Source organism: Pleurodeles waltl, chromosome 2_2 (genome assembly GCF_031143425.1).
Source record: "Pleurodeles waltl isolate 20211129_DDA chromosome 2_2, aPleWal1.hap1.20221129, whole genome shotgun sequence".
In the NCBI taxonomy this organism is placed as follows: domain Eukaryota; kingdom Metazoa; phylum Chordata; class Amphibia; order Caudata; family Salamandridae; genus Pleurodeles; species Pleurodeles waltl.
The window spans coordinates 213,954,081-213,968,646 of record NC_090439.1 but is presented as its reverse complement, the minus strand read 5'-3'; the positions used below and the strand labels follow the sequence as shown (position 1 = coordinate 213,968,646).

At 43.1% G+C, this 14,566-nt stretch overlaps 1 protein-coding gene across 1 annotated transcript in view; it reads right to left on the bottom strand.

Moving 5' to 3' along the window:
* Positions 1–14,566, bottom strand: part of DNAH5 (dynein axonemal heavy chain 5) — a 4,110,061-nt gene that overhangs the window by 285,009 nt on the left and 3,810,486 nt on the right. Inside the window, exon 71 of the mRNA XM_069219645.1 lies at positions 9,665–9,910. Coding sequence (XP_069075746.1) covers positions 9,665–9,910 — 246 coding nt within the window. The remainder of the gene's footprint in view (positions 1–9,664; positions 9,911–14,566) is intronic.

The window sequence follows — 14,566 nt, the reverse complement described above, 5'->3', positions numbered from 1 at the left end:
TTGGCTTAGTTAACCCTACTTTGTATGGTATTTGGCTTGTTATCCATGAGTGCTATGCAGATAGCCAGTGAATGTAGTAGGCCAATCTGTAGTTCTTACTTTAGGTATAAACTTGTTTCAATAGTTTAAAAAACATAAAAACAATAAAATATACAATATTTACATGTGAATTAATAATAAGTTAAAACATTATCTTTCTATGACAAAGGACAGATTTAAAAAAGGGGCACACACTAGAGCACACTAGGGGCAAGCTAGGACACTAAAAGAAGTGTAGTGTGGGCTGGCACATGACACCAAATATTCTTAGTAAGGGGATGAATATTCTTTTCATATATACAACACAAAATGTACAGAAAAAGGTAAAGTGCGGTGAGGTTTGGGTAGATTGCTCATCATATGGCCAGATCATGAGAGAAGACCTGTGAAACTGACCTAAAGGGAAGCATAAATAACTATACATCTTTGAATCTCATAAGTAGGGCAGCTAGCTGGTAGGCCCAAGATGTGTCTCCAGACCCTATTCTCCTCTATTAGCAAGTTTCTTACATTCTTATATGCCCACACCAGAGCCGTAAATTAAAATGGGTAAACACTTTCTTTTGTAAACCTCTAGAAGTGGACTAATCAGTTTTCATCCACTAGAAGAAGGCAAGTTGAATAAGAACCCAACAGCGATTAAGAAGCTCAGTATTTGTATAGATAGGCAGGGAGCCCAAGACCCTTGTGAGCCAAAGGCTGCACCTAAGTACAGAAATTTCTGAATTCCAGGAATGGGCTACCTTGTATGGTAAAGTACGAGACTTGAAATTCTTGGGTCCATATTCTATAGCTAAGGTTTTGGTTAAATTGGTTTCAGGATTTAAATTATCCACAAAATCAACAAACGTATCCAATAGAAGTTAAAGCCCATTAGAAATTCTTGCCCTCAAAACAGCATCATCTGCATACAGTAATATAGGGACAAATGTACTCTTAACCCTGGGTATGGCCGCACAAACCTTGGTTAGGGTTGCTTTAAGTCTGTTGATATACAGCAGGAATAAAACTGAGGCAAGCACAAACCCCTTCTAACCCCGACATAGGCTGATGGGGACTGTAACTTCGCCATTCAGGCCATATCTGACAGATCAATGTTGAGAGAACGCAAAGAAGTAACAATGTAGCTATCAAACTCTAAGCTCTCCTGGATTTCTCACAGTTTTGATCTCACAACAATGTCGAAGGCACCGGAAAGGTTAATGAATGCAGTTAGATGGAACTGCGCTTAGCAGGAGGGTATTTCCTGATCAAAATATGAAGACTGAAACACTGTTCCGCTGTACCTTGCCCCTCTCGGAATCCACACTGCAATCTGGATACAATTTGATTACTGGTCACCCAAGTAGTCAGATGGTTAAACACCACCCTGCCCATGACATTTGCAACCGATTACAGCAGTGAAATGGGACAGTAGCAGCTAGGGATAGCACAATTACCCTTCTTGGAAATAAGTCCAATAATTACATAGTGCCAGAAATGAGGAAATCCAGAGGCACAGGCAGTACTGATAAAATTAGTAAATAAAGGAGACCATAATTCCAAATTGACCATTTAAAGGTACATAGGGACCCTATCCGTGCTGGGTCTTATTAGCAAGGCTGCTGCTTATGTCCTCAATAACCTCAATCAGGGACAAAAACTGAGATACAGAGTGGTAGGGATATCAACCACCATTGGTGCATTGTTAGTTGTATTGTATATTTGACTGAAATGTTAACTGCAAGTTGACAAATTATTATTACCGTTTGCCAAAACAGACTAGTATTTCAAGTTTTACATGCAGAAACTAATTTGCACCAAATGTCGATCTGCATTTCAAGTTCCTCAGTAGCAAGGCCTGCTTATAAGTCCTGTGACAATCAGCAATCATGCACCTATCTTTGGGACTGGCTTGCAGGGCATCCCAGAGGCATTTGTTAGCTAACTTACAGGTTCCATCGAACCAAGACGGCTGTGTATTATCCCTAGATCTCCATGGTTTCATTAGCGCATCTCTGATTACAGATGCCAATCTGACATAAGCCTGGGTACCACTCAAGCCCTTTTGGGGACAGGTTTGACAGCAAAGCATCAGTACCAGATGCCAAACACAGGATTTCCTTAAGAGATCATGCATATTAACTGAGAGAAAACTAGGCTTATCCCCTGATCTTTAGCGGAATAAGTCTCAGACGCCTCCTAGCCTCTTGGAGCTTTCTTCAGGCCCCCATAAAGTATTGGAAAAGTGGTTTTGGCTGCAGAATAATCTACCGACCAGTCAATGACTAAATTCAACAGAGGCCTTGAAATGAAAATATGATTAATAGTAGTAGTATGCCCCCCTCCATACTGTGGCAGCCATGGAGTGTGCAGAGCTCACCACTACCATAACATTACAAAGCTCAAAATCAACCAGTTGGGAATACAGCACAAGCCCCTTTGGTTCATTCCTTGAACAGCCTTTTCTATCTAACTTAGCTCAAACTGATTATTCTTATTTCCCGGGAGGATAGCCCCAAGATTTGCATTAAAACCACCAGCCACTAATAAATCAATTTCTTTTCTCAGCATATTTAAGATCTCGCTCCATTATGAGGTCCAACAGTGCTACAAAATTCGGATTGTTACCATCAATACAATTATAATTGTAGAAATTAATGATGAATAGCTGAAATTCCTAGACCAGCACAAATGAAAGGCTTGAATCAAACTGCTGTTGTGAAAAACAAATGATCTGGAGCTGGCCAAGTTCATATTGCACAAGGCAGTAAGTCCACCCTTGGCCTGTCCAAGCAGCAGGGGTAGCAGGGGCAGAGTAACAGGAAAAACCTTAGCAAAATGTAGTTGATGTAGTTCAGGTTTCCTGCATTAGAATTATATCATACAGTTGAATAAATTCCATCCAATTTTCCAACCCTAAATCAGCTTGTAAACCTACGAAGTTCAAACTCAATATATTAATACCTGTGTGGCTGTGGAGAGGTACTGTGATCTGTGAGAATTTGAGCAGCATTTCAACAACCCCATATGAATTTTCTCTGCTCTCTACAACTTCTGCTCTCTTCTGGCGAAGGGCTAGACCCAGAAAGAAGTGTCTAGAGATAACCTGCACCAACTTTGGTGAAACACTACAGCAACTTTGAAGTAAGCATACTGCATTTACTAGGATGCAATGGAGTGAATGGTGCTGGGATGAGAGGCAGTGTGCTCCCACCCCCCTTATGTTTACAAGACTTGCTTAAATCAATGAGTTGACAAGCTCACCTCGGATGCAGCTCTGTGCACGTGGAGTGGTACTGTAACCTGTGAAGACTTGGGCACCATACCAGCAACCCCAGATTACTTTTCTCTGCTCTCTACTACTTCTGATCTGATGAAGGACTAAACCCAGAAACAAGTGTCTAGAGATAACAGCACTACCTGCACCAGCTTTGGTGAAAAACGACAGCAATGCTGAAGGAAGCATACTACATTTACCAGGATGCAATGGGGTGAATTGTACTAGGAGGAGAGGCAGTGTGCTCCCTCCCCCCTTGTATTTAAAAGGATCCCTTGAGCCAATGAGCTGACAAGCCCACCTGGGATGCACCTGTGTGCCTGTGGGGTGGTACTGTGACGTGTGAGGGACACAAGGTTTCCCAAATATTTATCTGGGATGTCTTTATAAGTGGAGGATCGGACAACGTCACCCCACAGCTCAGGGCCCAAGAGTTAGTGCAACATCTAATCTGCTGGCCCGCTGGTATGCAAGAGTTGATGTTTCCACTGATTCGCTGGTCCACTGAGGTGTGATCTCAAACACTGAAGGGCAGGCATAAGCACGACACACCACTCTTGCGCGAGACGGGGAATACGAGAAGTACTGGTTTATATACATTTACATGCATTTGTTAATTGGCCTCAAAATGCCTAACTCTTTATTAGATGTTTGGATGCTTTTGGGCCAATTCACAAAAGCATGTAAGAGTAAGTAAGAGTAAGTAAAGGAGTACTAAACGAGTAAAAGTTTAGGTACTCCCAAATGACTTTGAGAACAGACTGATTTAGGGGCATATTCACAAAAAAGTTGTGCTTCGGTCCCAATGCGTCACTTTTCTTTCGCCGCCCCTCCCCACCTAACGACACCATGGTTGTGCCGTATTTACAATACTGCGCACCATAGCGGTTGTTAGGACAATAGCGTCAAAATGTTGACACTACTGCGGCTCTGTGCTGCACAAGCGTCCAAAATTTGGACGCTGGTGCTGCACAGCACAGGGAGGCCCATTGATAAAAAAAGGCGCGTCATTTTAATGCCTGGCACAATGTGGCACATTGGCTTACAAATTGTAAATATGGCATAGGAGAAAGACCTCCTTAATGCCGCCTTAGCGTTAAAAAAAAGGAAAAAAAAAAAGACACTATGATGTGCCATGTGGCGCTAGGGAAGGGGTGGCTCCTTCGCTACGGTGAAGGTGAGTTGCCCCCTTGGCTGAGTCAGCAGAAGAAAAATAAAGCCATAGTCCTTTTATTTTTCTGCTGCTGGCTCAGCCAGCAGTGCAGGGAGGGGCGGGCAAGGCCACGGGAGATGAGATAAGGAGAGAGTGCACCTAAGTGCGCATGTGTGTTTGGCTAGCCGTCTCAGGCCAGCTAAACACACATGCGCACTTACGTTTTTCCAGCTCTGCTGTGTTTAACAGCCAGGCTTGAGAAACTGCACAGACCCCAGGGTTGTGTCTGAGCAGCTCAGACCAATCCTAGTGCTCTTTCATGCTAGGTTTAGCATGAAAGCAGCGCCAGGATTGCTGGGGAGCCTGTGCTGGTGTCCCATTGAACGCTGCGACACCACATCGAGGGAACAGGAGCGAGACGGCAGAAGATGGTGGTAACTTTATTAATATTTCTTTTTTCATTTCCCCCTCCCTCTCCATCCTCCCGCCCCTCCCCTTCAGATTTGTGGTGGTCATCGCTGTGCTAGGGGCTTGTAAATATGCCCCTCAGGGGCTCATTTACAAGCCCCTTGCACCTTCTTGCCCCAACCTAGTGTCAATTATTTTACGCTAAAGCAGCATTAAGGAGGACCTCATATTTACAAAGTGGCACAATGCTTGCATTGCACCATTTTAACCTGTTCTGTGCCCAGGACGTAATGGTTACGTCCTGAGGCACAGTGCTGCTGTGCCCAGGACGTAACCATTACGTCCTGTGCACAGAGCCCAGAGGGAGCGCTAGCGCTCCCTCTGTAGGGGTCCCCCCCACCCCCCCCCCAAGTCAGGGATGGAAGAGGAAGCCCTTCCCCTTCCACCCCCGACCCCCCCCAACCCCCCCTATGATGTCAGCGCGCGAGTGCGCGCTGATTAGTCTTCTCCCCCAGCTTCCAGCGCGATTGAAAGAGAAATGCTTTGGATTTCTCTTTCAATCCCATGGGGGAGGCCCGGAGGGGCTTCAAAGGGAAGGAAATGTATTTCCTTCCCTTTGAAGCCTCTCCCAGGGTTTCAAAAGCCGGATTGCTTGCAATCCGGCTTTTGAAACCCCACTAGACACCAGAGATTTTTTTTTTTCCCTCTGAAACTGACAAAAGGGAGCGACCCCTTGGGAAGGCCTTTTCTGCCCCCAGGGGGGGGCAGAAACCTCTAGGCACCAGGGATCATATTTTTTTTTTTTCTTTTTGTTAGGTTTTCTTTTTTTTTTTAGGTGGGGAGCGACCCCTTAGCCAAGGGTCGCTCCCCTAGGGGGCAAATTATATTTAGGCCATTTCTGCCCCCCTTGGGGGCAGATTGGCCGATTGTAGGTCAATCTGCCCCCAAGGGGGACAGAAACCACTAGGCACCAGGGATCTTTTTTTTGCGCCGTCACGCAAGGGTAGTGACCTTGTAGGCAAGGGTCGCTCCCCGGGGGAGGGGGGGGGAGATTGGGTGGGGGGGCAAATTTATTTTAGGCCATTTCTGCCCCTATTGGTATTAGGCCATTTCTGCCCCCAGGGGGCCCCATCAGGCAAGGGTCGCTGCCCTGGGGGGCAAATTGTATTTAGACCATTTCTGCTCCCCTTGGGGGCAAATTGGGCGATTTTAGGTCAATCTGGCCTCAAGGGGGCAGAAACCATTAGGCACCGGGGATTTGTTTTTTGGCGCCAATGTCACGCAAGGGGAGCAACCCCGTAGGCAAGGGTCGCTCCCGGGCAGGAGGGTTTTGGGGGGGGGGGGGTTCAAATTTACTTTAGGGCATTACTGCCCCCCCCTTGAGGCCGGCTGAGCTAGAGGCCAAAATCCACAGGTAGGTACTTTGCAAAAAACACCTCTGTTTTCTGTGAAAAAATATGTTGTGTCCACGTTGTGTTTTGGGCCATGTCCTTTCGTGGGCGCTAGGCCTACCCACAGAAGTGAGGTACCATTTTTATCGAGAGACTTAGGGGAACGCTGGGTGGAAGGAAATTTGTGGCTCCTCTTAGATTCCAGAACTTTCTGTCACCGAAATGAGAGGAAAAAGGTTTTTTTTGGCCACATTTTGATGTTTGCAAAGGATTCTGGGTAACATAACCTGGTCAGAGCCTCGCAAGTCACCCCATCTTGGATTCCCCTGGGTTTCTAGTTTTCAAAAATGCGCTGGTTTGCTAGGTTTCCCCAGGTGCCGGCTGAGCTAGAGGCCAAAATCTACAGGTAGGCACTTTGCAAAAAACACCTCTGTTTTCTTTCAAAAAATTGGATGTGTCCACGTTGCACTTTGGGGCATTTCCTGTCGCGGGCGCAAGGCCTACCCACACAAGTGAGGTATAATTTTTATCGGGAGACTTGGGGGAACGCTGGGTGGAAGGAAATTTGTGGCTCCTCTCAGATTCCAGAACTTTCTGCCACAGAAATGTGAGGAACATGTGTTTTTTTAGGCAAATTTTGAGGTTTGCAAAGGATTCTGGGTAACAGAACCTGGTCAGAGCCCCACAAGTCACCCCATCTTGGATTCCCCTAGGTCTCTAGTTTTCAGAAATGCACAGGTTTGGTAGGTTTCCCTAGGTGGCGGCTGAGCTACAGGCCAAAATCTACAGGTAGGCACTTTGCAAAAAACACCTCTGTTTTCTTTTAAAAAATTGGATGTGTCCACGTTGCACTTTGGGGCATTTCCTGTCGCGGGCGCTAGGCCTACCCACACAAGTGAGGTATCATTTTTATCGGGAGACTTGGGGGAACGCTGGGTGGAAGGAAATTTGTGGCTCCTCTCAGATTCCAGAACTTTCTGCCACAGAAATGTGAGGAACATGTGTTTTTTAGCCAAATTTTGAGGTTTGCAAAGGATTCTGGGTAACAGAACCTGGTCAGAGCCCCACAAGTCACCCCATCTTGGATTCCCCTAGGTCTCTAGTTTTCAGAAATGCACAGGTTTGGTAGGTTTCCCTAGGTGCCGGCTGAGCTAGAGGCCAAAATCTACAGGTAGGCACTTTGCAAAAAACACCTCTGTTTTCTTTCAAAAAAATGGGATGTGTCCACGTTGCGTTTTGGGGTGTTTCCTGTCGCGGGCGCTAGGCCTACCCACACAAGTGAGGTATCATTTTTATCGGGAGACTTGGGGGAACATAGATTAGCAAAACAAGTGTTATTGCCCCTTGTCTTTTTCTACATTTTTTCCTTCCAAATATAGGAGAGTGTGTAAAAAAGACATCTATTTGAGAAATGCCCTGTAATTCACATGCTAGTATGGTCACCCCGGAATTCAGAGATGTGCAAATAACCACTGCTCCTCAACACCTTATCTTGTGCCCTTTTTGGAAATACAAAGGTTTTCTTGCTAGCTATTTTTTACTCTTTATATTTCAGCAAATGAATTGCTGTATACCCGGTATAGAATGAAAACGCACTGCAGGGTGCAGCTCATTTATTGGCTCTGGGTACCTAGGGTTCTTGATGAACCTACAATCCCTATATATCCCCGCAACCAGAGGAGTCCAGCAGACGTAATGGTATATTGCTTTCGATAATCTGACATTGCAGGGAAAAGTTACAGAGTAAAACGTAGAGAAAAATTGATGTTTTTTTCACCTCAATTTCAATATTTTTCTTTTTCAGCTGTTATTTTCTGTAGGAAACCCTTGTAGGATCTACACAAATGACCCCTTGCTGAATTCAGAATTTTGTCTACTTTTCAGAAATGTTTAGGTTTCTGGGATCCAGCATTGGTTTCATGCCCATTTCTGTCACTGACTGGAAGGAGGCTGAAAGCACAAACAATTGCAAAAATGGGTTATGTCCCAGTTAAATGCCACAATTGTGTTGAAAAATGTGATTTTCTGATTCAAGTCTGCCTGTTCCTGAAAGTTGGGAAGCTGCTGAGTTTAGCACTGCAAACCCTTTATTGATGCCATTTTCAGGGGAAAAACCACAAGCCTTCTTCTGCAGCCACTTTTTTTGAAAAAACGAAATTTTCACTGTATTTTGGCTAATTTCTTGGCCTCCTTCAGGGGAACCCACAAAGTCTGGGTACCTCTAGAATCCCTAGGATGTTGGAAAAAAAGGACGCAAATTTGGCTTGGCTAGCGTATGTGGACAAAACGTTATGAGGGCCTAAGCGCGAACTGCCCCAAATAGCCAAAAAAAGGCTCGGCACAGGAGGGGGAAAAGGCCTGGCAGCGAAGGGGTTAAAACCCCGTGCACCACGTTATGCCTGCGTCAGGCATAATATATGCAAGGGGGTGTTCCCACGCAGGGAGGCCCAGAACAATGGCACAGTGAAGATTTCACTGTGCCATTTTTCCTGTCATTTTTAACACCTGCGCCTGGCAGGTGTTAAACTGATGCTCCCATTGTATACAGTGGGCCACCCTGTGCTTTGCTGGACTAGCACCATAATTTAAGGCGCTAATCCAGCAAAGCACCACAATAGCGTTATAAATTATCTGAGCTGATGCACCACTTTCTTGTAAGTGAGCCCCTTAGTTTTATGATAGTGAATTTAGGACTAAGGCTTCCTACGCTGATTCCAGCTATGTTTCACAAAGTAACCTCTCTCCAAGAAAGAGTAAAGTAATTAAACTACATCAAGTTGTGTTGCAACAACTTCCTCATTATGTTGTTCTTGCACAAGGTCTGACTTACCTAGATTTTCCAGAGCCATATCACGCATAAAGGTCAGACATTGTTAAGGGATTAATGGATCCCATGTGTCTCCCTCTGCTATTCTAGTACACCACTATGGATGAGGCTGTACTTGTATGAGAGCATGCTGTGGTACATTCCTAAAATCCCGATACACAGGGAACTTGAACTCGACAAGATTTGTACAATACGTCGACCTTTGTGCACCAGCTGTGCTAAAAAAATTTTTTTCCAATTTTACATAATATTTTGCGGATTAAATCTGCTCCAATGCAAAGGGAAAAAATGCTGGGCAATTACTTGGACATGTAGATTTTGGTACAATAAGCAACATAGGCCTCATGTTATACCTAATTTTAGGAGAAACTTTGTAATAGGTGGTATTTATTGCATCTGATATATAACATCCTGAACACGATAATTACAGGTGTGATCAATATCAGAACTAATACCAGTTCACTAGTAAGGAGGGCCTTAATTAATTTACGATTTTGTTTTTATTATAAGGAGATTTTGAGATATTTGAAAATTCACAGCATGGCTTTTTACAAAGCATTAAAAAAAGTGCTAAAGTGAAGTCTTACTTGTGCCATGGTCTGTTGTAAAAGTTTCCGAGCATGGACTTCCTGTCCCTGTCCCATGGAAACACAACGCGTTTCAATCTTCAGTCGCTTTCCAAGAGCAATTATGGAATCTGTAGGATCTGAGCCCATTGAAAGAAAGCAGATAAGTGGTGTGCGTGGGTTAGATTCCTCCCATGTCTTCTCCAAATCTAGGATAACTCCTTCTGCATACTTGCTACCCATTGAGTCCATGATGTATTTACGTGCCTAGAAGAAGAGACAAAGCACAATTTTTGTATTGTTCATTTTGTTCTCATCTGGCAACGAGGAATGGACATGGATTTATCATGTGTTTTTGCCTTTATAAACCTGCCTTGGAACAGGAACTCAATACCTAAAATGACACTGTGAGAAGTATACATTTATAGTACTACATAAATCAAAAAAAGTAAACAAAGTCAATGGAATGGTCAGCTTTTTGTTAAAAGAAACAATCTGAAAAAACAAAACTTTTATGCTGCACTTAAATGTCTAGTTTGCCATTCCATTTTCCCTGCTCCACCCGCTTTGTGTTTGTGGCACTAGAGAAACATTTAGGGCCACATGCATGAAGCTTTTTTCTTGTCGCAAACAGCCAGATTCATAGAATCGGCCATTTGCAACAAGAAAAAAAGCATTTTTGCGGTTCAGTAATGTATTTATCGAATCGCAAAAAAGGTTTGCGAGTTGCAATTAGGAAGGGGCGTTCCCTTCCTAATTGCAAGTCGCAGTGAGATGTATGATTGTTTTGTGACCGTGAATGTGGTCACAAAACAATCTAAGTTATCACCAATTTCAAATTGGTGCTAACCCATTCGCAAACGGGAAAGGGTCCCCAGGGGACCCCTTTCCCTTTGTGAATGGTAGTGAAAATATTTTTGCAAAGCAGGCAGTAGTGCCACAGACCACTGCCTGCTCTGAGAAAATGAAAAGAAAACTTTTCATTTTTGTTTTTGAAATGCATATCATTTTCCTTTAAGGAAAACAGGCTGCATTTTTTTTTTTTTTTTTAAACTGCTTTATTTAAAAGCAGTCAGACATGGTGGTCTGCTGTACCCACCAGGGCCACAATCCCTGCAAGTGCCGCGATTCCCAATAGGGTTGCAAACTGCGACCTACCTCATGAATATTTATGAGGTAGGCCATTTGCGACCCCATTGGGAATCGCAAACAGTGCCATTGACACTGTTGTACATCAGCTTTTGGGACTCGCAATTTGCGAGTCGCAAAACCTGATATTTGTACATGTGGCCCTTAATGTTTTATGAACATAAGGTACTTGGCAGATGGGAGGATAGAGAGCAAACCTAGGCTATGTATTATTGTTTTCCTCGATGTGAATATATTCAGAGCATTTTTACCTCCACAGTGTGACTATGGGCCAGATGTACGACCCAGAGTTTTTCGACTCATTTTTTAAGTCGCTAATTGAGAGTCACAAAACCATATGTACAACAGTGTACTTCACACTGTTTGTGATTCCCAATGGGGTTGCAAGTGACCTACCTCATTAATATTCATGAGGTAGGTCGCAATTTGCGACCCCACTGGGAACGGCTGCACTCAGAGATGGTGACCTGCTGGGGACAGCTGACCGCCACGTCTGTGATTGCTTTTAAATAAAGCATTAAAAAAAAAAATGCATTTCAAAAACAAAAATGAAAACTTTTCTTTAATTTTTTTCAGAGCAGGCAGTGGTCCGTGGGACTGTGGAATCGCATTTCCCCGGGACCCATTTTGGGCCTATTGGGCCCTGTGATACCCAACGACAACTAAGCCTGTTTCTGCTGAACAAATAATGACCTACATGAACTATGGTTACTGATATTTTACTGTTGCTCGGAACGCATTGTGTTGCAAGGATTGCTATAAAAACAGCCACCATGAAATACCGTTGCATGCTAGCTGAAGCAATCTTTCTTTAGAAATGTACCATCCTGTGTACGTGCTGTTCTCAGTTCTGTAGAAAAATGTATCACGTAATATTAGACACGTAGGACATGTTCTGTAATTTCCTTGTCTATGCTTTATTTTACTATGTATGGTGTGTTAGGAAGAATTAACGGTAACACCTTTTGTAATGTTAAAGAAATGATCATACGTCAATGTCAAGAACCAATGATTACTTCCTTCTTCACACTGTTTGGGCTTGATCTCCCAGGCTGTTCAGTTTCCGTGTGCACGTAATAAATTATTTTATCTTAACTCAAGAGCAGGCTGGTCTTTGGCTTCTGAGCTGAGCTGTGCTGTTTTGGCTTTAACATCTTGGTGAAGAATGCGGTGTTCGGATTCACGGTCTCCCCGGCCCGGCTCCCGGCTCTGTGTGGGGGGCCCACACCTGTGACTTCCCCACCGTGCGCTACAGAGGCTCCTCTTGAACAGGGAACCTGGGCTGTCATGAGTATCGGTCACTTCCTTGGACGCCTCTCATTTTGTGGGTTGAGTGGTGTGTTTTTAAAAGGGGGGATCGTAGTGGAACAAGGTGGAGCACCATAATGGAGCTGGGAGTTCTTTTGATATTGACGGTTTCTGTTCCATTGAGCCCGCTCTTCTTTCTTGTTATGTTTTTCATTTGCTTTCAACTGGCATGCCGACAGCTCTGCCACCACTCCAGTGGCTGCTCTGGATTTCCCGTTGGTGGCCATACGCCTCTCGTCGGATTCTAGGATTCTGTATTAATGTAATTATTATTTTCTATTTAGAGCATTCCCCCGGCCCCCTCTTCCTTTTCAGTGCTTAGTTCCTTTTTTCTTTGTAATGTAGTATTTGGGAAGGATGCCCTTTGTGCTGGTGTTTTTTGTGTTTGTTGTAGATCGGAGTCCAATGTGTCTGCTTTGGTTGTGTAATGATTTGCCAGTTTATCTGGAAATTCTTGAGTAATGGGATGAGTTCCTTCCGTGCATTTAGGTTTATGAAATTCTGTGAGATTTTTGTAAAATTCTCTATTTTATGATCTAGCATTTTGAATTTTGTCTGAATAGTACCTGTCATGATTGCTGTTTGTTTTGAGCCAGGTTTGCTGCAGCTTTCAAATGTATTCTTTTATATTTTTTATTTCTGTATTTCTACAAAGTGCTTGTTTTCTTTTGTAATTTTTGGTAGTTCTTAGTGGTATAAGAATATCGAAAGTAGACTGTAGACACTCAAAGTTTTTGAACAGAATGTATTGTGTCTAGATCTGTGTTGGCTGTTAGTTGAGTTTCTAAGTATTTAAAGTTGAGTTTGTTCAATGGTCTTATAGGTGAATGCATGTAGGGTGATCTTGGGTATGTTGATTTGTGGTGTTTTATGTTGGAAAGCTACCAAACAGTGGTCTGACAATGTGACTGGAGTAAACCTTTGAAAGTCAACTAGTTCTGGATTTACAAAAATTACATCTAGGATTTGTTCAATGATATGTGTGGGATTGTGCAGGATCTGGTGTAGGATCAGTGTGACATCAGGGTGATGTGTTTTGGAGAATAGTGTATGTGGTGTGTAAGAGGGGATGGACAAGAGTTATGAGTGTTTGTGTTAGATTCGATCACTGGCAGAGGTAATATGTGTAGAGGAGCTGAGTGTAAGGATTGTTTGGTTGTGTGTTTTTTGTAAAAAGAGGCAGAGGGTGTTGGTGGTGATATGATGGAAGGCTGAGTATAGGTTTTGTTGTGATAAACAGTGGTCTGTTAGGGAAAAGTAGAGGAAATAGCTAGTGTTTTGTATGAATAATGTGTGTGTGTCTGGATGCATTAAAGTTATGTATAATGTGGCTTTGTGTTGTGTCGGAGATGTATGGATTTGTTAGTAATATAGGACAGAGTTATGTTTTGTGTGAGAATGAAGGTGTCAGTGTTGTTCCTGGGGTAGAAGGGTGTATAGGTGTCAGTGAATCACGGACATCAGTGACCCATTTTGAAAAGTGGATACTGCAGAGGGTGGCAAGTAATACATAATCACTAAGCTCTATGGGTTGTTCTTATAGGACATAAGTGGAGTATTTCCATAATTAGTAGAACACATAACAGTTCTTGTTGTGGACTGCTAGCTGCCCCAAATTTGAATATGGAAACAGTTTAAAATTATATTTTACCTGCCCCATATTCATGAGGACATTCTGCGATGTGTGTCACACCTTGGCAATCAATCACACATTATCTAAAAAAAAAAGTGGAAACAGCTTTTACAACTGATTAACACACATGCCAGGCAAATACCACAGAGGTAAGCATTTGTACCTTTACCACGCAGCATTTTAATCACCGAGGTACTTTTTTTTAATAACATCATTTTTATCTCCTTTTTTTTTTTTAAGTGGTTTAGGTGCGGGTAGAAGTAAAGGGAGCTAACAGTAATTTGAGGGTTTGGGGCACGTAGAGACAAAAAGAGGTAAGGTTTAAGGATGGTGGTAAGGATAATTTTAGGGATTAGATGCAATTGTGATAAAGGGAGTTTAGAGTAAATTTAGGTTTAGGTATAGTTAGAGGCAAAAGGAGGTAAGGGTCATTTCAGGGTTTCAGGGTGTGGAGGTAAAGCGAGGTAAGAGTTATTTTAGAGTTTAGGAAAGGGGCGAGCTAAGCAGGCGTAAGAGTAATTTTAGAGTTGAGGGATGGTAGTGGTAAAGAAATGCAAAGGTAAATGTAGAGTGTAGGTGATGTGGGTAAAGGGAGATAAGGGTAAGTTTAGGATTCAGGAGATGGAAGACTTAAAACTTAGGACTAAAAAAGAAAAGTGGGGATTTGGTCACAAACTCCAAAAACACTTTCTATCTATCTATCTATCTATCTATCTATCTATCTATCTATCTATCTATCTATCTATCTATCTATCTATCTATTCACTGAAAAAACAAAGGTTACAAGTAATTTATAGTTATGTTCACATTTTAAACACACCAAACCATTGAAT